At 43.0% G+C, this 25,027-nt stretch overlaps 1 protein-coding gene across 3 annotated transcripts; it reads left to right on the top strand.

The window, feature by feature from the left end:
• The first annotated feature begins 8,349 nt into the window (after positions 1-8,349).
• On the top strand, positions 8,350-24,770 carry INSIG2 (insulin induced gene 2). 3 transcript variants are annotated; one of them, XM_082199522.1, is made up of 7 exons: positions 8,365-8,502; positions 15,461-15,554; positions 15,707-15,817; positions 18,859-18,983; positions 19,620-19,786; positions 20,641-20,740; positions 21,392-24,770. In XM_082199522.1, the coding sequence occupies exons 4-7, from the start codon at positions 18,885-18,887 to the stop codon at positions 21,431-21,433; spliced, it is 408 nt and encodes a 135-aa protein (XP_082055648.1). In that variant the 5' UTR covers positions 8,365-8,502; positions 15,461-15,554; positions 15,707-15,817; positions 18,859-18,884; the 3' UTR covers positions 21,434-24,770. The 3 variants fall into 3 exon arrangements, with proteins under 3 accessions (XP_082055647.1, XP_082055648.1, XP_082055649.1); XM_082199521.1 differs by having other exon boundaries at positions 8,350-8,502; positions 15,461-15,817; XM_082199523.1 differs by lacking the exon at positions 15,461-15,554.
• The last annotated feature ends 257 nt before the right edge of the window (positions 24,771-25,027 follow it).

The raw sequence follows: 25,027 nt of genomic DNA, 5'->3' as shown, positions 1-25,027 counted from the left end.
GAGTATCCCAAATTTTCACTGTGCACTGCAAGAAGTACTTCCTTTTTTAGCTGAAGATGATAGCACACTATCTATGCTGTGCTCAATTTATTAATTTCTTTACCCCACCCCTGCCTCTTGTTGAATAGGTTGTGCAGGGTTTTGAAGCGCTATTAGAAACTTGCAAAACCTGTTCACCAGAGAGGACAGTGGAATAAACGTTGCCACCTTAAGAGTCTATTCCACTTCAGCTTTCTGGTGGTGGTGGGGATACTTATCGTCTTGTCTTCAGCCTGAAATATAACTTATTTTTTGCCTTTTCACAACCGCGGGATACACCTTCCAATACACACTTATCAAAGGGCAAGCCTATGTATCTTGAAGGAATCCCAGCCTTCTGATGATTGGGGTTAAGCTGGTTTAGGATAATTTAAATACTGTAAAAAAATATTTAGAGTTTTAATTTGTCAGCTTTACTGCACTGTCAGTTGTAGTGCTGTGTTACCTGCCCTGAGCCGGCAGGATAGAAATCCAATATGCTAAATAAGTAATCTTTTTGTAAGGCTGGTCATTTGCAGTACTTATGACTCTTCCTAGTGTTCCTTTTCCTGGAAAGCTGATAGGTCTTATTCACAGACGACACACTCCAGCAGTTTGATAAATACATAACTACTTGAAAAGGAGTTTCTTGGGACACTGTGTGTTATTCATCAGGTCTTATATGGACACACACACACACACACACACACACACACACGAAAGGCCCAGATCAGTTCTCAAAGTTGGTTTTTTTATCATTATTTTCATTATTTGACATTTTGCGCTGACTTCTTTGATCTTCCCCTTTGCCAAGGCACACAAAGAAAAACAGCATCCAAGGACAAGCCAAACTGCACATATGGCGCAGTGAAAAATATGCTTATATACTTTTAGCGTATTATCTCGTAGCCGCTATCTGACAATTGAGGGTGAGGGAATATTGTAAAGTCATATTCTATAGCAGGCATAATGCTTATCAGTTTATTTTCCTTTGACCTTCTGCCTTAGAAAATTAATTCACTTGAGCTCTCCTCACAACTCAGAACATTAGGAGGGGAAAAAAATAATGTTAGCGCTAGTGAATATAATCTCTGCAGGAAAGCTGTGCAATTATTCAATGGCCTAATCTTATCTCTTGTTTCATTTTTTTTTTATGGCAAGTCTCCATTTAAACGCATTAGATATACTGGGCTATTGCCCTGCACCTTCAAAGCACAGTAAATAAATGCTGCTAAGTGCCACCAAGAGTGAAAGAGCTTATAATGAGAAGTGTGAATAGACGGGGGTGCCATTCATCATTCTGTTCAGTCCAATATTGGGGCTCTTTTTATCAGCAGTATCCGTAGTAGTGTCATCACCTCTGGTATAAATCTTCTGTCAGTGTCTGTCGTCTCGGCACCCTATTAAACCCATGCTCTCATATAATCACCAAATGACCTTTGGATGTCTTTCATTAACCCCTGACCTAAACCTTGCCAGTGTCTTGTTGGTAGGTAAATCTATGACATGACATTTGCCTATAACCCTGCATTTATCTCCATTTATTAATTTGTGCTTTTTCAGTGACTGCTCCCAAGCCGAAACCTGGTAAGGGTTTTAGATAACAGTGGCTTTCGTGGCGTTGAATTGAATAGGCTCTTTAAGCTTATTAAACGTGTACGTTTCATTCTTAACGGAATATTCTCGATGACGGTGCTAGTATCCCCTCGCCCCAATAAACCAAGAAGTCTTTTTCTTGGTGGCGAAAGATGCCCAATTACTTCTATTTGTCAATGTGGAGATTTTCTTTACAAAACAAAAGGTGTCGTTTGCTGGAAGTTCTCCTGAGCAACTTGGATTTCAGTGAATGGGAATTGTGTAAGAGCACCACCCAGGGTGTTCAGCTTGGTTCAGCTTAAATTGTGCAGCTGTGACACAGCTCAACCTAGAATGGCAGACTCAAGAAGCACCCATTTGTTTCTTTGCTCCATTTGCTGGTATTTATTTAGTTTTAAGTTTTGATTACAGAAGGTAGGCAGCCTGATCTCATGCAGTGTTAACCTACATTGGTTAACAAGTTGTTGTTGTTGTTAGCTACTTACTCTTCACCAGAAAGTTGCAGGGCAGGCTATAGCAATATAAAATGCAGTATTGAGAATAGTTTTAAACAAATCGCAGTCACATGTCTCCTAAAAATATCTCTCTCAACTATGAAAGGCCAGGCTAAAGAGGTGCATCTTGAGCACAGAGGGAAGGCTGTAAATGAAGGAATAATAATAATAATAATAATAATAATAATAATAATAATAATTTATATGCTGCCCATCTGATTGGGTTGCCCTAAGCTCTCTCAATGGCCCCTAACAGAATATTAAAAACACAAGAAACACCACTGTGGGCAGTGAATTCCACAATTTAGGGCTACCAGAAAGAATGTCCTCTCCTGGGTCACCCTGTCCCCAAACCTGAGGGCCCCATTAACACATTTCTTTGTGATTAGGGAGGTGTAGGTCAAGCCAGGAGCATGTTTATTCACAGGGCCAACCCACCTGTGAGGCAAGCTGCCTCAGATGGCAGGAACCACAGGCAGTAGATCCCAGTGTAGATCTTTATTCCCCACTAGATCCCAATGTAGATCATTACTCACCCTTTTTTCCCTGATGGGGAGGGGTGCCAAAAATATATTTGGCTGGCTGTGTTTATTCATCAGCTAAACCTGTGTGAATAACCTGCCTATGCTTCCTGATATCTATCTATCTATCATCTATCTATCTATCTATCTATCTATCATCTATCTATCTATCTATCTATCTATCTATCTATCATCTATCATCTATCTATCTATCTAAAGGCAGGATATAAGCAGCAAGACAAACTAACAATAAAAATTAATGGTTGTGGATTTGAGAGGATTCCAAATATGAAATTAAACACAGGTTGCATGATCAGAAAAGGGTGAGCTGTGCATGACTAATGCCTGGCCTACAGATAAACAAAGAACTCTAGTCTTTCCAACTGACTATCCGGTAATCTTTCATAAATGATAAAATAAGTCAATGCAACTCAAATTGTGTATTCTGCCTCAATAGCTGGCGATGTGAGCTGATGATTTGATGCTACAGCTGTTTCTTTATCTTTACTCTCTAACATGTCAGCCTCGTTGAAAAACCAATTTTATATGACTTATCTCTTGTAGGCTGCACTCTTGCCGAGTTGCTGGAACTGTTAGCCGTGTGCTGTCTCCCTTTATGCACAACCATGTTCCTACACGCTGGACATTACCAGCTTTGATTACAACCCTTTTGCATACGCATTGGTACAGCTATTCTGGTTCTTATAGTTTCCTTTAAGATTTGGCAGCAATTAAAAGGCTGAATGTTTACAAGAGCTGCTTTTAAACAAGCAACACTTGCATTCCCGCCCCCCACCCAATGTTGCATGCCAAATTCTGAATATCCAGCAGGAAGGACATAGTCAAACTGTGTTATTCAAAGGAACAAGGTTTTATTTTAATAACTGCGTGGCTTTAGAGCATACAGTATATTTAATTATAGGCTAAAAGTAAAAATGCTCAGACCGATACCGCCTTTCGAGGGAGGTTAGACTGACACCTTCATTGGCGATTTCCCCCCGGTGGGGTGGGGTGGAGGTTAACAGTACAGTTCTATTATACATGTCTATTCAGAAGTGCCAATAAGTTCCATCAGTCCCAGGTAAACATATATTGGATTGTAGCTTATCAGTGCAATCCTCAGTATGTGCATGTGTGAAGTGTCAGGTAGTCACTTCTAAAGCCAGGTCATGGTGGGGAGGCAATGGAAGTGTGTGAGCACTGGGGGGGCGAGCGGGGAACTTGCTCCCTTCCCTTTGTACAGCTATCAGTATTTTCTAAACCCCCCCCCCCGGTTCTAGTAAGGGAAGAAATAGTTGTGCCACTTCTGGACTGTTGTACAGGGGGGAGCCCATTTGCAATAAATGAAAGGGCCTCCACCCCACCCTGGAATGTCCGACATCAGTGGTATCATGAGGCCCATAGAGATATCTGTAGGCATCTGTAGGCATTCTCCTCTGCTGCCAGATGTGCCTCTGCTCAGTCTTAACCTCCTATAGCCAGCAGATTGGTGGGGTTAGGACTGTTGTAACCTGCCATTTTTATTCTGCCAAGCGTTTGCTGTATTTTAATTCTTACCTGCATGTGAAGTCATTTTATTGGTTTGCTTTGACGTTTTATGGGTTTTAATTGCAACACTATTCTAATATTGTAAACTGCCTGGGGACCCTTTTTAAGTCTGACTGACACAATACAAATGCTTTTTAGAATTATGATGCAATACCCAATGAAGTATGATGAAGACAAATAGTAGATTTCACATTTTGATTATTCCACAATGCAAATCTAGAGCTAGGTTTCTCCTACTTAAATCTGAGTGCTCTTGTGTCTCATACTGCAGTCTAGTCAACTACATACCTTCATCTTGGGTAGCTAAGGGTCTTGGGCCATTGGGCCAACCCTGCCAGCTGTCTATGCCACTGGTTTTCAACCTTAGGTCCTCCTCAGATATTGTTGAACTACAACTCCCATTGTCCCTGGAGTCCCAACAACCTGTGGGAACTCCAAGGCTAAAGAACACTGCTTCACACAGATTTTAATTTGAACATGTGGAGGTTGGGAGTGAGGATAGCACACCCACTCCCAATTTTTAAACATTGTCTTAGGAGGGCTGAACTGCAGCTAATTTCAATGGCAAATAAGCTGTGAGAGTTTGTACAAATGAAGCTGGCCCACTCTGAAAGGGACCGACAGGCTGTTGAGGAGGAGTATGCAGGAGGCCCCCAAATGCAATCAAGATACTCCCACACTAATGCCCTTAGAAGCAGAACTCTTGAGGCACTGAAGACCTCCCACTGTCTTTTAGGCACCACTCTGCTACCACGGATAATCCTGCAGAAAGGTAGAAATCTTGCTACAGCAATCTCATGTAGAGCTGAAGGCAGAACCACTCTGATGTCCCTGCAAATATACAGTGTGGCACTCATATTGCCTAAAGTTAACCTAACTTTTTGTTATCTCGTTTACCCAGAAACAAATTTCTCAGGAACAAATCCACTATTGCCTTCATTTCTTTTATTTATTCTGTAGCCTGTGTAAAAAGACTAACTTGTTCTTCTTCTGTGTCAATGTGTTATGCTGCTTCAGTGGAAATGTCACCGCCCCCCAGATCAACACATTGCTATTTTCTGTGCCCACACTCAAACTCAGCTCCCTTGCCCCAAACACTATATTCTGCTATATAGAATTATAGAATTATATAGAATTACATATATAGAAGTATAGAATCTATAGTTATATAGAGCCAGTGTGGTGTAGTGGTTAAGAGCAGTAGTCTCGTAATCTGGTGAACCGGGTTCACGTCTCCGCTCCTCCACATGCAGCTGCTGGGTGACCTTGGGCTAGTCATACTTCTTTGAAGTCTCTCAGCCCCACTCACCTCACAGAGTGTTTGTTGTGGGGGAGGAAAGGAAAGGAAAGGAGATTGTTAGCCACTTTGAGACTCCTTTGGGTAGTGATAAAGCGGGATATCAAATCCAAACTCTTCTTCTTTCACACAGACTACTTCAACGGGCCTCAAGTGCACCCCCTTTACTAAAGTCTGTTGCGTAACCAGGAAAACTTTGTTCTTGCAAGCCTTTGGAGGAAATTAGTAAATGTGGTTTAACGTTTTGGGGGTTTTCTGCACTGCTGCATTTTACTAATGATCAGGCTGAAGTAGTCTTACGGTTCTTTTCTGTTAAATAGGATCTGTTTTATGTTGGAAATTGTCGTAAGTTCACTATGTATGGTGCAAGCGCAGTCTAAAAATCTTGCAGAAAATATAAATTTATTATTTTGCAATTGACAGATAAAATGACCTGCTCAAAATTCAGGTAGCTATGGCTAGGTCACCTTTGCAAGTGTGTCTTGCTTCATGATGACCTGCCCCTGTGTGCCAGGGAGCCCGAACCCCCTAGTTTACTGAAGAATTGAGGGCCATAAAGCCATTGGGGAAGCAACTAGCACTGAAGTGTTAAAATACTTGCATCGTGCCACAGTGGGCATGCCACTGCAGCAATCTACAGGCCTATAAGGGTGGTTACCATTGCCATCCTACTGCTTTGATGCCTGACTGCTGCTGCAGGCTCTATTGCTATCTCTGAGTTTGACTATGTTCCTTGAACCTGCTACCTAAACTTGGCTGTTTGATCTCCTGACCCTTAGACCTGTTGCATCGCAGCCGATGGCCTGCCCCTCTGATGAATGACACACAGCTGTGCCAAATCTACTCCAGCCACACTCTCACAAAAGCTGTTCACACTTGTAAGGCTGTCATCTATTTTACTTGAATAGATGCAACACAGGCAAAATTCACCAAGAGTGTTTTCCAGCAATCCATCACAATCTAGAATAAGTTGCATCTGTTGGTTTCTGCATGTTATGCAGCAAAGAGTTTCATGCAGTGGAAAATATGACAGCCCTATTTGTCCTGGTGTCTGTGGCAGAATTCACATCTACTTGCTGTGGCAAGAGTCACTTCTTCTTGGTGCAATCCATACAGTGTCCCATCCTTGATACACACTTCCTTCATACACAAATTTGTGGAACTGTGTAAGATCACATCTGGGAAGCGCCGTGAATGTGCTCCGAGACAACTGTTCCACTATAACTCCACTCAGTTAAGCAATCAAATAGTAGCAGTACCTGGAAAAGGCACACATCTCCTGAATTAAGATTCTGAGGTGTACTTATTACATGTGTGAGAGTCTCTAGCCTCAGGCAGGAGTGATGTGCAAGAAAGCTTATCTTCACCAGAAAAGGTCACTCCACCTTAGGAAAGGAATTCTCTTATCCTGCAATAAATCTACAGACAGGTCAAATGAAATACAGTAGTAGCAAGAACCATAAATAACCAATCTTCACTACTGTAGGCATCTACTGGTAATTGTTTTTGCATGGCAGATTTCTTTAAATGGATTTAATTTGTCAATCAATTAAACCTACAGCCCTAGTTTTTCCTTTAAAAGGGGGAATACTGACCAGTTGTCCTTGGGGTGGGATAATACTGTAAAGAAACTGTAAAATTTATTTCCATGTGTAAAGAGCTGCACAAGTAATGGAGAACAATTATCCAATTGGTAAAGTAAAGGTAAAGGTACCCCTGCCCGAACGGGCCAGTCTTGACAGACTGTGGGGTTTGTGCGCCCATCTCACATTTATTGGCCGGGGGCCAGCGCTGTCCGGGGACACTTCCGGGTCACGTGGCCAGCGTGACATCGCTGCTCTGGCGAGCCAGAGCCGCACACGGAACGCCGTTTACCTTCCCGCTGGTAAGCGGTACCTATTTATCTACTTGCACCCGGAGGTGCTTTCGAACTGCTAGGTGGGCAGGCGCTGGGACCGAACAGCGGGAGCGCACCCCGCCGCGGGGATTCGAACCACCGACCTTTCGATCGGCAAGCCCTAGGCGCTGAGGCTCTTTATTATTCTGATAATAAATGCAGTTTTGTGGGACATTATACAACTTAACTTTGATTTCTATTTTTATTTTATTGTAAACATTTTAGGCTTGCTATTTTATTTCATTTTTTCAGGCAGGATCCTTAGGAGTTTTAACAACAGCTGGCCAAGCAGCAATTCTGCTTGTGAAGATGCTGATGTAATGCAGGAAAAGCTACCATACTTCTCTCAAGGGGTCTGCCAAGCGGGGGGGGGGGGGAGAGCTGGCTACAGCACTGCTGTTAGCTTTGGGTGCAATAATCATTCAGTTTTAAATATAAATAGCATTGCTAACTTTTACTTTTAGCAAACAATTAATAGTCCAACGATCGACCACTATGGGCAAAGGAGCGAATTCTGTTGCATCCAAATCCAGGTAAAAATATACACAGAATAGCAAACATTTAAGTTTGAAAACAGACGACCAGTTATAAATCTAACCCACTATTTCCCTGCGCAGCAATTTAAATTCGCAGTGTAGGCATGGCTCAGAAAATGCGACAGGACCCAAACGCAGACATAACCCCTCTTTCCTACTTGGTTTGAAGCATATCTGTCTAATAATAATAATAATAATAATAATAATAATAATAATAATAATAATGATAATGATGATGGAAGAGTTGACTGGAACTTCTCCTCTCTCCACACTCAAGCAAGCAAACCAACTCGCAACCCCAATTTATTAGGAAGCGCACAAAGCTCAATCCTTGCATATTGTGAGGTGCCCACCCCCCACTTCTCGTCGTCGGTCTGGGAGGCAGCCGGCAGCACCCACCACCCCGCTGCCCGGTCCCGGCGGCCTCTCGGGCCCCGGACTTCCCTGCAGCCTCCGCGGCTCAGCGGAAGCGGCTTTGCCCCGAGTCAGGTGTCGTCGTCGTCGTCGGCAAGGCGAGCCCGCTGCCGGGTTAGAGAAGACGCGGGAGGCGGAGACTAGCAGGCAGGCAGGGGAGGGAGAAGATGGCGGAGGCAGAGTGAGTAGAGAGCTCGGCGTGCCTGCGGCGGGGCGGGCGGAGAGGGAGCGGGACTCGGCCGCGGCGGGGCTGCAGCCGGCGAGCGGGGAGGGCGCTTCGGAGGGGATGCAGCAGCAGCAGCAGCAGAGGGGGCGGCGGCTACCATATATCTATATGTCTATGTGTATCTATACCTAACAGGCAGCTGTAGAGCCTTCCCCGCGCCCCTCCTGGTTTATGGTGACGGAGCTGAGTGGCTCCTGACGCCTGCCAGTCAGAGGGAGACGGACGGACGGTCAGCCTTAGTTGTGATTCTCATGCCACCCCCCGTCTAGACAGCGCTACTTTCGCCAAAGGGTGCTTGCTGCTCCTTGCCCTCCTGTCAAGCCGGAGAGAACGACACATGTTTTCGTAGAGAGAGTTGTAGGGTTGGGAGGGGGACCCCCAAGGGCCATCTAGTCCAACCCCCTGCAAGCAGCTGAATCGCCAGGTCGAGAGGCAAGACAAGGCACAGGGAACCTGTCCTCTTTCCAGACACACACACACACACACACACACACACAAAACACCTCTTCCTCTAACCAGCCAAACCTGAACTTGGGACAGCCCAAATTGGCTGGTTCAAAGACCATCCGGTTCAGGAAGTAGCTTGTCTACATCGATGCCAGGAATGAAGGTTTCTTCTTGCCTGCTGTTTGTATTTATATCCCACCGTTGCGCATAAAAGGAGGCACAAGGCAAAATTATGTCGTTTTGCCAATCTTCCCCTGCCTGCCCAAATTTCATCCCGTCCCCACCCAGTGAAGTCCATGCCTGAGAGGAGGTTTGAACCTGGTCCTAGCTCAGTGCTCCCAGCTAACCGCAACACAATGTCCACCAGACTGCATCCTGCAGTAGATGTCATCCCTTTAGGACAAGGCACTTCATCAGGTCACTGACTACGTCACAGAAGGCATAAAAGGGAGTGGATGTAGTGTGGGTTTTAGTATTCAGGCGTTTTCTTTGTTTTCTGGTTTTTGAAAAGGTATCTTCACCCCCCGCCCAAACACACACACTTATTTTGGTGTCGTTTCTTCAAGGATTTTGAAGATGTATAATTATGTACAAGGTTTATATCAAGCTCTTATCAATTCCATCTAAGAATAAAGTGAGGTGGGGGAGAGTTTGTTCTTTTTTTTTATTAACTCAAGGGATTTAAAAGCAATGTCAGTTTGCATCACCAGCGGCAGTAGAAATATCTTCAATAGATTGTTCCTGTCTCTGGGTTGGCCTGCAGTGTTAGGCAATTTCTATTTGTCCATCACTATGGCTCTTGCGTTCCAACCATGCCTTACTAGGTAAATATAGACGGAACCACGTGAGGTAAGCTACCACATGGCTATGTGTCCTCTCTGGAACTCACCGAACTGAGTTGTACCATCACCAACTTTCTTGAGAGGTTGTAGAAGCATGGTAACGGCAATTTCATTGAAGTGGTTACCTACAGATAACTGTCCATACAGGTCGATCTGTACATTTGTTTTGAATCTGCTATTGTGTGGTCAATGGCTGTATAAATGGGATCCACTAAATCTGTTTGCAGTACCCCTGTAATGTACACTGAGAACAAGATTGTCACTAGGCTCCTTCCCAAAGGCCATAGCAAACCTCACCAGGAAGAGAAAACACCTTTCATGGTGCTTCCTGGCATGGCAACCACAAATAATGGTTGAAATAACAAGCCAAACAAAAATAAGCGGACTCATATTTGTGAGTCTAGTTATTGTGGTACTGTACAAAGGAGGTGTGTGTGTTGTTCATACAGAATGCAATTTAAAATCATTTCATTTAAAATCAATAGGAAATCTGCTATATAGGTACCTTGTTGTTTAGGATATTTGCTCCCCATCGTTTCAGAAAAGGTTTGAATAATTTGTAAACATGTACTATAGTATTCTGCATTCCAGACTGAGTATTTCTTTTGAAAATGCCTTCGTTTTTCAAGGCCACTGATGGTGCAATACCTTCACAAGGGAGCTTTGAAAGAGTTGCTTCAATACATGAGATCTTTCTTACCTTGCTTATGTGCCACTCAACCATAAATTTGTGTGATACTGGTGCATTGCTCAAGAAGAGTTAATATAGTTAAGTATTGTAATAGTTAATAGTTGAGTTGCCTTTAGTCTCATTTTTGAGAAATTGATTTATAAATTAAAGGTATCTCGGGGTGCAGCTACAATTCAGTTTCTGTGAATTCCAGTGTGAACTGGCCTGATCTGTATTTCCTTGCAGATTGTGGACTAATTATCCTTCGGAGTTTGTATTTCTCTAGATTTTGTGATGTAGTTCTTGGCTCAACAACAACAAACCAAATGATTTATTTTAGGATAAAACATGTTTAGAAATTCACACAGTGAGATAAAATATGTTAAATTAATACAAATACCTCTGGCAGATTGTTTGAACTGTTGTAAATACTTTATTGTGTCCCCTATCCACTGTCAAATGTAAGACCGTTCCATTTTATATGTAAAAGAACTGAAAAATGACTGACGGCCTTGACATGTCTTCTTTAGGGGATTTGCAAAAGATTGTTGGTGGGGAATGATGACCTTGGGCCAGTCACACTTCTGTGAAGTCTCTCAGCCCCACTCACCTCACAGAGTGTTTGTTGTGGGGGAGGAAGGGAAAGGAGAATGTTAGCCGCTTTGAGACTCCTTAAAGGGGGTGAAAGGCGGGATATCAAATCCAAACTTGGCTTAGCTTTCAGTTGAGGAGGATCAGGCAAAAAACATTTTTATTTATACAGGCCTCTGGCCTGCAAGCTGCCTTGCAAACATATTTGAATTGGTTTTAACTGATTTGGTGTTTGTTTTTATTTTTTTACTGATGTTGTATCTGCCCTTGGATCTTTTAAAAAAACTTTGTACTTTATATCTGTTTTGTGGTATTTTTCTACCTATATTGGGGACAGTACCATCAGACCAAGGCATTGCCCACTGATTTATGTCATTGACACATGGTCTCAGAACTAGTTAAAGGTAGGTAGCTGTGTTGGTCTGCCGTAGTTGAAACAAAATAAAAAAAATCCTTCCAGTAGCACCTTAGAGACCAACTATGTTTGTTATTGGTATGAGCTTTCGTGTGCATGCACACTTCTTTAGATACAAGAAGTGTACATGCACATGAAAACTCATACCAATAACAAACGTAGTTGGTCTCTAAGGTGCTACTGGAAGGATTTTTTTTATTTGGTCTCAGAACTGTGCTTGATGTCTTGACTACAAACCCAGAATGAGGTTCTGGACGCAGGTTTCAAACATTAGCGGACCTTCCAAAACCCAATAGTAGAGTCTGAAAACTCTATTTCCTGCTTTGTAGCAAAACACTGTAATGTTCTTGCAGTTCCCTAGATCAGTAGGCAACTTGGCTGTTGAACTGTGAAGAGAACTGCAAGTGATAGGGAACTACTATAGGAAGTCTGCACAGAGATGGCAATTAACCAAAAGTGAGACCTGATGGTCACCAGAGCAAAGAATGTTATGACAAGGTCATTCTGGACCAAAGTTAAGCTTAGGTTGCATAAATTGCAGAGTTGGGAGTGGGGAAATCAGCCTTCAAAACAAAACAAAAACAACCACTCATATGATCACATAACTAAGGCATACTTCTATGCCTTCTACATCAAGTACTGTACTCAAGAAAATTCCACACTCCTCACCAGCTCTCCCTACACACCCTCTGGATCAGACTGGCAGAATTCCTTTTTCAGACACCTCTTTTTCCAACCTGTCAATCAAATATCTTGTTCTACATGGATCCAGTCTCACATTCGTGTATAACAAGTATTTTGACTGACAGCTTAGTCACCTGGAACGTTAAAGGGAGGGGGAAACCCTCCCCCAGAAGCGTTGTTTTGCACATTCTGAAGCTGCCAATCGTTTGCATCTTTTGATAGCGCTTATTCATAAGCAAGTGGAGGAGATGTAGCAGCAAGAGACTGCGTGTTTCTTCTACGCCACCTCTTATTCAGCAGATTCTCGGAGCACACAAAACTGCCTGCAGGTGTGGAGTACTGCTGCTGGCCTGCACTTCTGCACCCAACAAATTGCCAACTGAGCATAGTAAAAAGTAAAAAATAAGGAAGTTGCAATCACTTTTCAACCCACTTCCACAAAGGTAGTCTAGCAAGGTTCTGTACAGCTTATATGGAATGCTTTGGGATCCCTTTGCACCAGATACACAGATGGGCAGCAATAAGTGGTGGTGGATCTTTGCCCACAACTAGTGTGCAGGTTCTGAAAGAATGCATCAATTGTCAACACAGCACCCATGCTTTCAGCGGTCCAGCTTTTGGTGGTAATATGGTCCAGCTTTCGGCGGTCCAGCTTTTTGATGGATTTTGAAGAGTTTGTGGTGAGTTGGATGAAAAGCCTTGAGGGAAGGCAGATGGCTAAGACATTGGGGGCAAGATGTAGAAAAGGGCACAAGAAGAAATGCTTTTTGAAGGCTTAGGTTGTGAGTTCAGAGTAAGAGTTGATTGTGTGGCTCGGCTGAAGCTTCTGTGGGTGACTTCTGCTTTTCCGAGCAAAGCAAACCATTGAATGGAGTTAAGCTTGGAAACTGCAAAAACTTGAGAGGTTTGCCTGTACATGCAGCACACCTCACCATGGAGCTAAAGACACCACCTACACAGCGAGTTCTGTTTCCTGAACGATGCTATCTAAACAAGGATAACTTATACATTGAGTCATCCCCTACGTAACCAGCTGATCACTGTGCCCTTCCATGGAGGGCATCCTGCAGGTACCACCCTATTAAAGATGTTCATTTCAGAATCGGGCCAGAATGTTCCCCTTTGGAACATATCTATGTCTGCTACATATCAGAGAGGCAACTCCCCTATTGTCATTCAGTGAGTCCTAAAGACATTCCTGTTTCAGCAAGCCTTCAAAATAGAGATCTTTACCTCTGTATCAGATTTAAAACTTTCACGTGCTGCTGTTGTTTTAAAATATATGTGTTCATTTGTTTTTATCTATGTAGCTATTTTATATATGTTTTTATTATACTGTGAATCACTTTGGGATGCCTCGTGGGAAATGACTCATAGATGAAATAAGCAATAATAACATAATAATACTGAGCACCAAAGGGTTGGGTTGACTGTTTCGTTCCTTGTCCTGCTTGTCAGCACCTAGCTGGCTCCTGTTGGAAATAGGATGTTAGAATTGATATCTCTTTAGTCTGATCCGGGAAGACGGCTCTCCTATTCCTATGAAGTGCTTCAGGTATACATGCACACTCGCTGAAAGGCTCCCCTTTTCTCTTCTACCACATAGAGCACCAGCTTTGGAGTTACGCAAGTTTGCCCAGCCAGGTTTCTGATTTCAAAGCGTACCTTAGTCATTTTCTCTGCATGTTCTGTTCTTCTGGCACGGGGCTAAATGTGTGAAGAACTCTTGCGAAAGCACCCCTTGAACTCACCTGACCGTAGCACTGTGTGTCTTAATAAAACCTGTTTCAGAAATTGAGGACACCTTTCAAAGTCCCTTTACTGAATGATGTTTTTGTGGGGAGAGGAGAGGCACACAGCAACACCAGAAATGGCTCAGTTGGTAGAGCCTGAGATTCCTAATCTCAGGTTAAGGGGCTTGAGCCCCACATTGGGCGAAAGATTCCTTCATTGCAGGGGTTGGACTAGATGGCCCTCGAGGTCCCCTTCTAACTCTACAATTCTATGAAAAGCACCTCTTCTAGGAATCATAGAACCATGGAATTTCAGAGTTGGAATGGACCCTGACGATCACCAAGTCCAACCCCTGCAATGCAAGAATATGCTTAAAGCTAGGTTGTGGAGTTTATTATGCAATCGCTAATAACTTACTATCACAGCAATTTGTGGAAGCACCTCTTTGGGAGGTTGCCACATCGACTTGGTATGTTTATGTTTGTGGTAACATGATGTGTGCCAGGCTTTGGCTAAAAGAAAACAAAAGAAAAGAAAACAGGCTATGCTACTTCGGTGATTCACCATTACCCCATGAATGTTTGGCTGCCTATGATATTCCATGTTTAGTTCTCAGCTTTTGGGGAGACGGGCCTTGAATCTTTCAGCAATAGAGACCAAAAGTCCTGGTATCAGTTTTGTCAAGATTAAATAATTCCTGAAGCAGTGATGATGAACCAGAAAGTTTAGTAAAAATCATTTTATTTCCATTTCGTTTTCTGCAGCTTTCTATTCAGATGGTGGTTATGGGTGTTACTCAACTAAGTCTTACATAAAGTAGACCCATTGAAATAAATGAGCATGGGTACGTTAGGTTCATGGGTGTCAATAGATCTACTCTGAATAAAACCTGGATGCATACCATCCTAGGATTTAAAGCTTTTATTCACAAATGAGGAGTAGAATTTTATTGTACTAAAATAAATGAAAGCTGCAAATTCTTGCCAATTAAGCTGAATATCTGGGTGTTAATTTTTTCATATAGAAAAGCATCTCTTTATGTGTGTTTTAAGGTGATGCTACATTTATCTTTATATCAGCAACTTTTTTTTTTTTTAGCAGAACCTATATTTTCAGTTGAGCAGTGGGCACCTGTTGACTTATTCCCATGTGAGTGGCCACATTGCCAAAGTGCTCTTTTAACCCACTCCTCCCCACTGTGAATAGTGACAAAAAAGCCTTTCTTGCTCACACACATTAGTGTGCATTCATTACAGAACCTGATGCCTCTGTATTTTAGTGGGCAGCTGAGACACGCACCAAGAGCGACTGTGCTTGTTTTCTGCTCAGAATCATCTTTGGAATGGGTTGAATCCACCAGCCACTTATTCCCTGTACAGTAGCTCTCCAAAGGTGTACAAGGATTGAAAGCTGCAGAATTTGGCTAGTAGAAGTCCTCCTGAGTTAATGCCATGCTTCCGCAGCCTTCTTCAAAGATTATTTATGTGTGCGTTCCATAATTATATTGTTTGTTTGTTTTGTTTTGCACAGGATTTGGAGTACACCCTGAATTAAGAAAAATAGTATTGCTTCAAGCTTCTTGGTCATCCTCCCTTCTCTCCCAACATATGCGTTGCATTTTGCTGTAAGTACAGGCGGCCATGGCAGATGACGATGATACGCAGCCATCCATCCCAAAGAAGTGCGGTCCGTACATTTCCTCGGTGACCAGCCACAGCCTGAACTTGATGATCCGCGGGATAGTCCTGTTTTTAATTGGTGTCTTTCTTGCTCTAGTATTAAACTTGCTACAAATTCAGAGAAACGTCACCTTGTTCCCACCAGATGTGATCACCAGCGTCTTCTCTTCGGCTTGGTGGGTACCGCTTTGCTGTGGAACAGCATCAGGTATGTCGGAACAAATGCGGCCGGAGAGAAACCTTATTAGGGGAAACATCATGGGCTTGATTCAGTCTGCAGAAGCACCATTTGGCATTTCCTCCTCCTTTCCTCCAAGACACCTGTGGACATGAACCGGGCAAAGGTCGTTAAGAGGAACATGAGGTCTAGGTGCACCTTTTGTATCTAAGGACTTCCCTGTCTCCTCTGCTCAGCCATGGAGAATGAGGTGGACAGAGAGTTACGGATGTGGGAGGTGAATCATGTAGCCCTGACTTTCCACATAGGAACCTAATGTGCTGAGAACTCATGCATGCACATTGGAGGATATGCAGATGCTGGATTTGTGCAACTGTGCTGCCCAGTTACAACTCCCCCTCTTGCTGCTAATAGGGATTAGCTTGCTGGGATGTCTTAGATTCTGGCAGAGGAAAGAGTGCCAGGCATTCTCCATTCGTCATTGCTTCTCATGGGCCAATCTGGGCATGGCATCCCAGTGCCAGATTTACGTGTAAGCTAAACAAGCTATAGCTTAGGACCCCACTCTCTTGGGCCCCGCAAAGAAATTTAAAGGGGGGAAACTGGATGTACGTTTCCAAAATATAAGATTAAAAACAAATAAAATAAAACCTACATAGAGCAACAGTGTTTTGTGTTGTGTAGGATCCTATGATGTAAGTAATGGGGCCCTGCCTGCGAGCCTGCTCCCTCAAATATCACTGGTTTGCTCATTTCTATATATAGGGTGCCTACATTCTGCATGGACTGGTTGCATGGCAACATGTGCAAATGGCTTTAGATACCTATTAGGTCCATAAATTACCATATAGCATACATTCAACACCAAAAACAGCGACAATTTGTTGTTGACAAAGGGCAGCTGGACATATAAAGGGTCTCATTACCTTCAGTAGCTGAAGGCCTCATCAAACCTAAATCTGGCCCTGCATCAACCACATGACTGGCCCTAGGCAGAGAGGGAGGCCTAGCTAATCTGGACCAGGGCTGGTGGGAGAGGATGCCAGCACTTTGCTTCCGCTACAGTCCCAGTCCGGATTGCACCTCCCCTCCCCTGGCTGCAGTTTAGGAAAGAAAAAGCAGTCATGGGCAGACAGTTTGCATTCAGTGATCCAACTTCATTTTTTTATATAAAAAAAATCTGATTTCAATTTCCATTTGGTGGTCCAAATTTATTTATTTTGAAAATCTGATTTATAGAAGAAATGTTCTTAAATTTTGCAAGGCAATAATCGTCTTAAGTAAGTAGCATGGTCTGCTGAATTCTTTTGTAAGCCAGAAGCAAACCAGTGATATTTGAGGGAGCAGGCTAGCAGGCGGGGCCCAGTATTGGCTGCTGTAGTACAATGGCATCTAGATTTCTGTGGCAGGGTAGGGTACATATCTCTCCAGTCTCCCTACCACTGATTCAGCCAATACTTTAATGAATTCAGTTGCTGCATAAGATCTTTTTATCAGCGGAAACCTCTTGGCAGTGGAGTCAGGGGGCAGCACTAGGGGAAGGTTCTATTGTAAGTAAACCTCCCATAATATGCCAATATTTTCCTGAGGTGCTGCTTGTCAGATTCTGATACAGGTCAATAAACCGATCTATTGTCTAGGAAACAGGTTTTTGTTGTTGCTGCTGAAGATAATCTTCAAGGCTACGTATCTTGCATTATCTAATTACTTTCCTTTTGTACCTTTTCATGGAATTAATACACCACAGATTTCACAGAGGATTCAGATTTGAAAGGAATTGTCTGTGTAAATTGTCTGAATGTGTTGGTTTTCTTTTCTCGGGTGTGTGTGTGTGTGTCTGTGCGCGCTTGGAATATTTTGGTCACAGTTAGAGACTCGTTTTATCTCTAAACTGCCTGCCTGTCATCTTTCCTTTTTATTTATTTATTTTTTGCCCATCTGAAATCCTTGAGTATTTTACTGTACCATTTGCTTCATTTTTATTTTACACCTAGATTGGCAATTCTAGACACAAGCATTTGTTTGGCTTGATTGTCTTTTGCCATCCTTCTCCACCCTGGTCCCTCTGGAGGTTTAGAGTATAGCTCCCAGCATCCCGCACTGTTGTTGTTGGCTTTCATTAGCCACTTTCCCCACAAAGGTGACTCGAAGCAACTTGCAAAAATGGTACAAACTTTAAAACCGGATACAGTGGTACCTCGGGTCACAAACACTTCAGGTTACAAACGCTTTGGGTTACAAACTCCACTAACCCAGAAGTAGTTACCTCAGGTTACGAACTTTGCCCCAGGATAAGAACGGAAATTGCGCGCCGGCAGCAGTGGCAGGCCCCATTAGCGAAAGCCCACCTCAGATTAAGAACGGTTTCGGGTTAAGAACGGACTTCCGGAACGAATTAAGTTTGTAACCCGAGGTACCACTGTATTAGGAACCCAAACAGAACGAGAACCTAAAAACACACCCATATATAGGTCTCAAACACCCCACCCCACTAAAAGAGGCCACAGATAGATGATACCCTCCAAATTAAGGGGCTAAAGCCTGGGTTCAAAGAGATGTTTTTGCCTGGTGCCTGAAAATACATAGCGGTGGTGCCAGGCATGCCTCCTGGGGGAGAGTGTTTCACAAGCAGGATGCTGTCAGTCAAAAGGCTTGCTTTCATGTTTCCAGCCTCTGCACCTCTCTCAGTGGGTGTACATGGAGAAGGGCCTCAGGTGATGAACTTGGTTCATGTGGGGACAGGTGGCCCTTGAGAGTGAGCTGTATGAGGCTTCATAGGTCAAAACCAGCACATTGGTTTCCCACATTGCCTGGGGCTAATGGAAGTTCTAGTCCAAAGCATCTGGAGGGCATTCAACAAGGCTGAAGGCAAGGGCAGTGGCAGAAATTTTTTTGCTAGCGTGTTTTCATCTGCGGGAAGTTATAAAAAAATATGTCGTTTCGTAAAATTAACTAGTAATGTAATGAATGGTTACCAGTATGATATCAGCCAATTTAGGGAGCGTCAGCGAATGGCAAATTTGGCAGAAGTCATAATTGTTCCTTTCGCCTTTTGTTGTTGTCATTTACAGCTGTGATTGGGTTATTGTACCCCTGCATGGATCGACACCTGGGAGAGCCACACAAATTTAAGAGGGAATGGTCCAGTGTGATGCGGTGTGTAGCAGTCTTTGTTGGTATAAATCATGCCAGTGCTGTATCCTTCTCTATGGTAATGAAGTTGGCAGCCGCATCCAAAGTTTTTTCTAGGAGGCCAAGAGCTAAACAACAGCTGCCCCGCTCACTTCACTGGGATTGCACGCCTGGTGCACTCCCCGACGTGGCAATGAATTTATTAGTTGCCCTTCCATTGTTAACTCAGGGTGATTTACAACAGTTTCAAGCTACATGTTTAAAGTAACTTAATAAACACAATAAAAAATCCAGTGTGGCTGAAGAAAGCTTGGCCATAAAACAGCAGCAAGAAGCAATAAAGTATTAAGAAATAACATTCTCGTGGCACAAGAGTTCACACTAATGACAGGGTGCATGTAAACTTTTAGCAAGGTGGCTGTCCCAAGGAAGGCACTTTTGCAAGCCAACACGCACTCATGAGTAATTGCATACCTACTAAACAAGCATTTGAAACATCATGCCTTTGGTCTAGTCCTAAGAGTGCTGCGAATGGTCAGCTAGGGATGTTCCAGTTAGATCTGATTTTCGGAAAGCTGTTCAGTGTCAGGAAAATCAGAGTTGTGTGATGCTTACTGGCAATCCCTTTGAGGCAAAACCCCAAAACAATTAGTCTGTGCTCCGCTGATCTTCCGAAACTGTTCCTTAACGACGCTCGCAGAAAGTGGATTTTGCCAACAACATCCAGTTGTCCCTCACACTTGCTGCACTTTCAATTGGGCTGTGGTGGACGTTTGATCGATCTCGAAGTGGCTTCGGCCTGGGAATAGGAATTGCATTTCTTGCCACGTTGGTGACTCAGCTTCTCGTCTACAATGGAGTTTATCAGTAAGTGTTTTCTCTTCAGTATGGCGATGGTAATGCTAGGATATTAGAAGAGGTATCAGGGGTTGGTGCCGATGAAATACTAAAAACTATTCCGACCCCTTGCCCAGCATGCATCAATCCCATCAGAATGGATGGTGTGCAAGATTGCAGGGATTTGCATGGGCCTGTCCTTTTGGCTTTGGGACTGGGTGTTTCTACACCTGCCTGCTCTGCTTAAAAAGAAGAAATAGAAGGGGAGAGGTGTTCAAGCAGCATGACCGCAAGCAGGACCCCACACTTGGGTTCCCAACCTTGCAGCAGATGTCTGCCCTCTTCCTAGCTTACAAGGTCAAGGGAAAAGCTTAGGGGTGTTTTTGCAGCTGCATTGCCAATGACCTATGAGCAGCTTAGCCATAGCACCTAGGGCCAAAACAACAACCCTATTGCTACCTTTCCAATCTCAAACTTGGAACTAGGGAAGGAAGCCTGGCGTTACATGGAGGTGCAGCATGGGGTCAGGGGCCTGGCTGCAAGATTTTGCTTGACTTCCAGTGCCCGATTCTGACTTTCTGGGCTGGACTTAAGGTGCCATGCTGATTCCAATGGAAGATCTGCCATCAGCTCTGCTGGGCAAGGGCTGGTGTCCCGGCCACTGCAGCACAGTGCTGCTTATGAGTCTTTTTGCAAAGCTTCAATGTACAGTGAGCAGGCTGTGTCTCGTTTTTCAGAAACAGGACTGTGTCGGTTGCATTAGCACAAGCTGTTACTTGTACCAGTGCAGTCTTGAGCCCAGGCGACAGTGTCAGAGTGTCGGAGGTTTCCTGTTTCTTTGTGCATTGTTTCAGGCCTAACCATGACGCTTTATCTCTCCCTAGATACACATCTCCTGACTTCCTTTATGTGCGTTCCTGGTTACCCTGTATATTTTTTGCTGGTGGAATAACTATGGGGAACATTGGCAGGCAGCTGGCAATGGTAAGTTAGTCTTTCAGTGCTGGGATTATTTGCAGCATACTTGTGAATAATTTTGTTTACCTTTAGATGTGTGAGCCATCCTTTGCAGGCCACATCCAGATAACTGTGCTGCTGTTCAGGAAGCTCAACAAACAGCAGTACTTGTGCTTTCCAACCCTGCCATGTTCTCCACTTAACTACACTCACTATTCAGTTCACAGTGCCTTGGAGGAAAAACCCCAGGATGTAACTGATGTTGTCTGTGCATGAGCAGAACTCCCACTTGCATAATGGGACTTCATCTTCTCAGCTACCCCTGTAAACTTACTCCACAACATGCCCTCTAAACCTGCTCTGGATGGCTGGGAGACCTAGAGAAGTTTGGTAGGGGGTGGGAAAGCTGCAGAGCACATGGCAGCATCATGAAGTCCTGCTGTGTGAGTGGAAGTCCGTTCAACACAACGTTGGATTCAACCTGCAGATTGTAGGAATAAGGTGGAAAGCTGGGCTCCCAGAAAATTTACCATGCTGAGCTCCACTCATTTGCATCTCTTGTTCTCAATTTTTACAGTGTATCCTTTAGTGTGTGTGTGTGTGTGTGTGTGTGTGTGTGTGTGTGTGTGTCATTCTTGGAGACACTTACCACTTAATTTATGTGTTTTTATTTTGTAGTATGAATGCAAGGTTATTGCAGAAAAGTCTCATCAGGACTGAAAAAGAGCAAAGCATACCTTTCCCAAGGAGGATGAATGACAGACCTGGCACCAAGGAGTACTTCATAGTGTTTTCAAAACAGTCGTCGCCCTCTCTTGTGTCTTCTTCTGCTCTCACTCGCTGTCCCCCTTGGCCTGTTCCACCTGCAAAAGACACTTTTTACTGCAATCTGTGATTGCTACATCTGTAATTCACTTGAAAATCCCAGCATCTTGGTATCTGATCAGTGTGAAATTCTGCTGGAATGCAACATGCTGGACAAGTTGTTGGTTTTTAGATAGGAGCCTTTACTTTATAAAGTAAGCTAGTCTTGCCATATACCATCCTCTTATTTGCATTATGTTCCTGTGCCAAACGAAACTCTCTCTCGGTTGCATTCCTTTTTTTACCTTTCCCTGGACAACTTGGGGGATTAAATGTTATTAGAGTGTTTCTATTTTATTATTCATGCCAGAGTGATGTAAAGGTGGCCTGAAAAGGCATTGAGGACAGTAAATCACAAATATAATTCAAGGCTGTGACTTCACTTGTCTCTACCCCACCCCACCCAAAAAATCAACAGGTTAGTTGTGTGTCAGGTACAGTTATACACACCCAACTTGTTCTGTGTCATGGGTTGATTGTATATTGGATGTAAAACCAACCTGGACCATTCTGTATACATACAGGTGAGGCTTCTGCCGCAGTCATGACGTCTGTGCCTGCCATGTTCCTTTGTAAATAGGTGCATTCTGTTGTAGGACTCTTCATGCAACACCAGCAGTAACACTGCTGCGAGTGCAGACATGGCTCAGATGGAGTAATGCTACTGAGACCACCTGAAAATAAGTCATCTGTGGATGATAGATCTGCTGTAGAAATAGGAAAACCCGAACTTCTTTAAATTCAGTGAGATTAGCCTCTGTTTACTTGTTGGAAGTTTCGCTCTTGCACTATATGCATAAGCATGGATTCTCACATGCATTCTGATGATAGAAGACGCAATCTGCTGTGAACTTCTCCTATGCATGCCCCATTGAAAAGAATGGATGAGTGGATAGTTGTCGTATACTACAGCAAACGTGAAAGGATCCCAGTAGTTCAGGGATTGGGAGCCCCTTACCCTTCAGGTGTTGTTGGACTCCAGCTTCCATCAGCCCCAGCTAGCGTAGACAGTGGTCAGGGATGATGGAATTTGTAGTCCAACAACATCTGGCAGGCCAGAGGTTTCCCATCCCCGCATTAGATTGTGCTTGGTTAAACAGACTCGAAGAAGGCCAGAGTATGATGTGACCTTGACACACTCTTCTTAGAGGTGTCCATTGAGGTTGGGGATGTGGCAGAAGGGAGAAATGCCTTACTTGTAATGAAGCCCTAAAGTTGTTGATTCTTAGTAAAAAGAATATGTTGAATCTGTTCTAAACTTGACCATTTTCATTACTTCTATTGTCGCTCATTTAGCTTTAGAGAGCTGCTTATATTCTTTTAAAGAACATTTTCTTTTTAAAAGAAATATTCTGTAAAAGTTTTTTTGGGGTTTTTTTTAGAAAATGTGTTACAGTGACTCGAAAGGGCTTGGTCCAAAGAACCGATGTGTTTAGACAAAATGTTTTATTTTTCTTTAATAATGTATATTGTTGTGTTCATTAAAAAAAATGTGGAACAGACAAACTAAGCAGCGTTTTTAAGGCTTGCATGCTAATATATGATGAATATGCAATGAAAGCTTGGGACAAAAAGATGTCGGAAGGAAAATGTGCAATCAATAAGACTTAAAGAAAAGAAAAAGCGCAAAAGCAAATAATATGCAAAATAGCAGTAGCTGAGACTTCCCCACTTGGTGTTGTAGCTTCCCACTGCAGCACTGAAATGTTTCCAGTGTCGTCCTATGGACTTAATGTTACGGAGAAAGCACTTACGCCTTAGTGTATCTCCTTATATGCCCTTCCCCACTGAAATGCAAACACTTTGTGTATATTTATATGATTTAATTTTGAAGCATTTCCTTGAATGGTACAAATGTCACTTGGGATTGTGGAGCTACTTTAAAATTAAGTCAACAGAGAGCTTAGTATTCCAGCATAGCTTGCAAGTGCATCCGTGATCCTGCTGATTAATATTTATGGGTCAACGCAACTGTTTAAAGTGTTCGTTAAAGTTGTGGCATGAGTATATTTTGAAGGCTTAAATCTGGCAATTTGGCTCTTGGAAAACAATAGAGTGACTAAATTAAGCAACAGACCAGTAAGATGTGTGGAGATTTTTATGTGAACTGTACAAGAGATCTCTTACTTAGAAGTTTCTAGTCATTGCTTGTATTCTCCAGGGCCTTCCCATAGACAGGTGAGCTTGGAGCATATCAGCAGAGAGCTAGGAGATCACCTTCTGTTTCACATGTATAGTCTAGGGCAACTCTTGTTGGGAGTAGATGGTCTTGGGAGTATAGCAGGTCTCTCGTTTCCCACAGTTGTTGCTTTTAAATCTAGTTGACACGAAATGTGAAAAGAATTATGAAGGCACGAAGAGCAATTGTGTGGTACTTCAGTTCACAATATGGCATGCAATAGCTAAAAAAGATGGCTGTTCATGGCTATGTTAATTGAATGTTATGAATACCACTGTATTCTGTAACAGACACTGCAAACTTTGGAGGACTTAACAGATTTGCCACTTACAAGTCTTGCTTGCTTTTGTGTCATGTGTTCTTTGCACCCAGCTGTAACGAGGGGGAAATAATGGTTTTCATCCGCCTTGCTGAAGAAGTTCAAATGTGGTTTTAAATCTTACATACATCTTCATATATTTATCTCATCCTTTGTATATTAACGTGAACATGCAGAATAAAACCTTTTGTATATCGTAACTACTCACCAGGCATCCTTGTATACCATGCCTTGCACTGTTTGTCAGTCAGTGATAGATAACACATGGTCAGTTTGAAAATGCCACTTGGAATAAGTTCAGTGACTCTTCCATGTCTTTAAGCCAATGATGCAAAGTCACCCCAAAGTCATTCTTGTGGACTAAGTTTTCTGTTGATGAGTAGCTTTTCGTTTAACAAAACATGTGTTGATTTTTATGTACCTACTAGCCAGTACTAGAATTTTGGGAGGAGAGGTTTGTAATGGGAATGCCTTAATTACAGTGGTGGGAAAAAGCAGCTACTGTATAATGTGTAATTATAATATTAGATTGTCTTCAAAATGTTCTGTAGAGGATGACTAAGATATATTTTAGATACAACTTTATAAGCACTATAAACTCTTCACTAGTTGTGAATTGCAAAGGTTGACGATGTTTACTTCAAATTGCTGTTAAAAGCAAAACATGTATTAAATATAATTACAGCCTCGTTGAACCGGTTTCTTTTTCATTTTTCAAGAAGCAATAATTGATAATTATCCTGTTTCAAAGATCAAATTAGAATGCTGGCTGTTGGAGCGCCTTAATGGTTATGGAACACCTGTGGAAATGCTACAAGGAAACAAGCCCGTTAATACACATAAATCAGAAATTGCCATGAGTCAAGATGATTGCAGCACGATAGGCCCTTTAAAGATCCAAACCCTTCCAACTATGGTGAGGACAGTGGAGGTGATAGAATTAAGTGAAGAA

Source organism: Podarcis vaucheri (genome assembly GCF_965113315.1).
Source record: "Podarcis vaucheri genome assembly, chromosome: 1".
In the NCBI taxonomy this organism is placed as follows: domain Eukaryota; kingdom Metazoa; phylum Chordata; class Lepidosauria; order Squamata; family Lacertidae; genus Podarcis; species Podarcis vaucheri.
This window is presented reverse-complemented; position numbering and strand designations above follow the sequence as displayed.

What these genes read in the sequence shown, in the direction of transcription:
- INSIG2 (XM_082199521.1), top strand. Translation starts at nt 15,571, where the DNA reads ATGGCAGATGACGATGATACGCAGCCATCCATCCCAAAGAAGTGCGGT. An exon ending in TTGCTGTGGAACAGCATCAG is followed by an intron (nt 15,818 to 18,858) that starts GTATGTCGGAAC and finishes TGTCATTTACAG; the next exon opens with CTGTGATTGGGTTATTGTAC. An exon ending in GTCTACAATGGAGTTTATCA is followed by an intron (nt 19,787 to 20,640) that starts GTAAGTGTTTTC and finishes ATCTCTCCCTAG; the next exon opens with ATACACATCTCCTGACTTCC.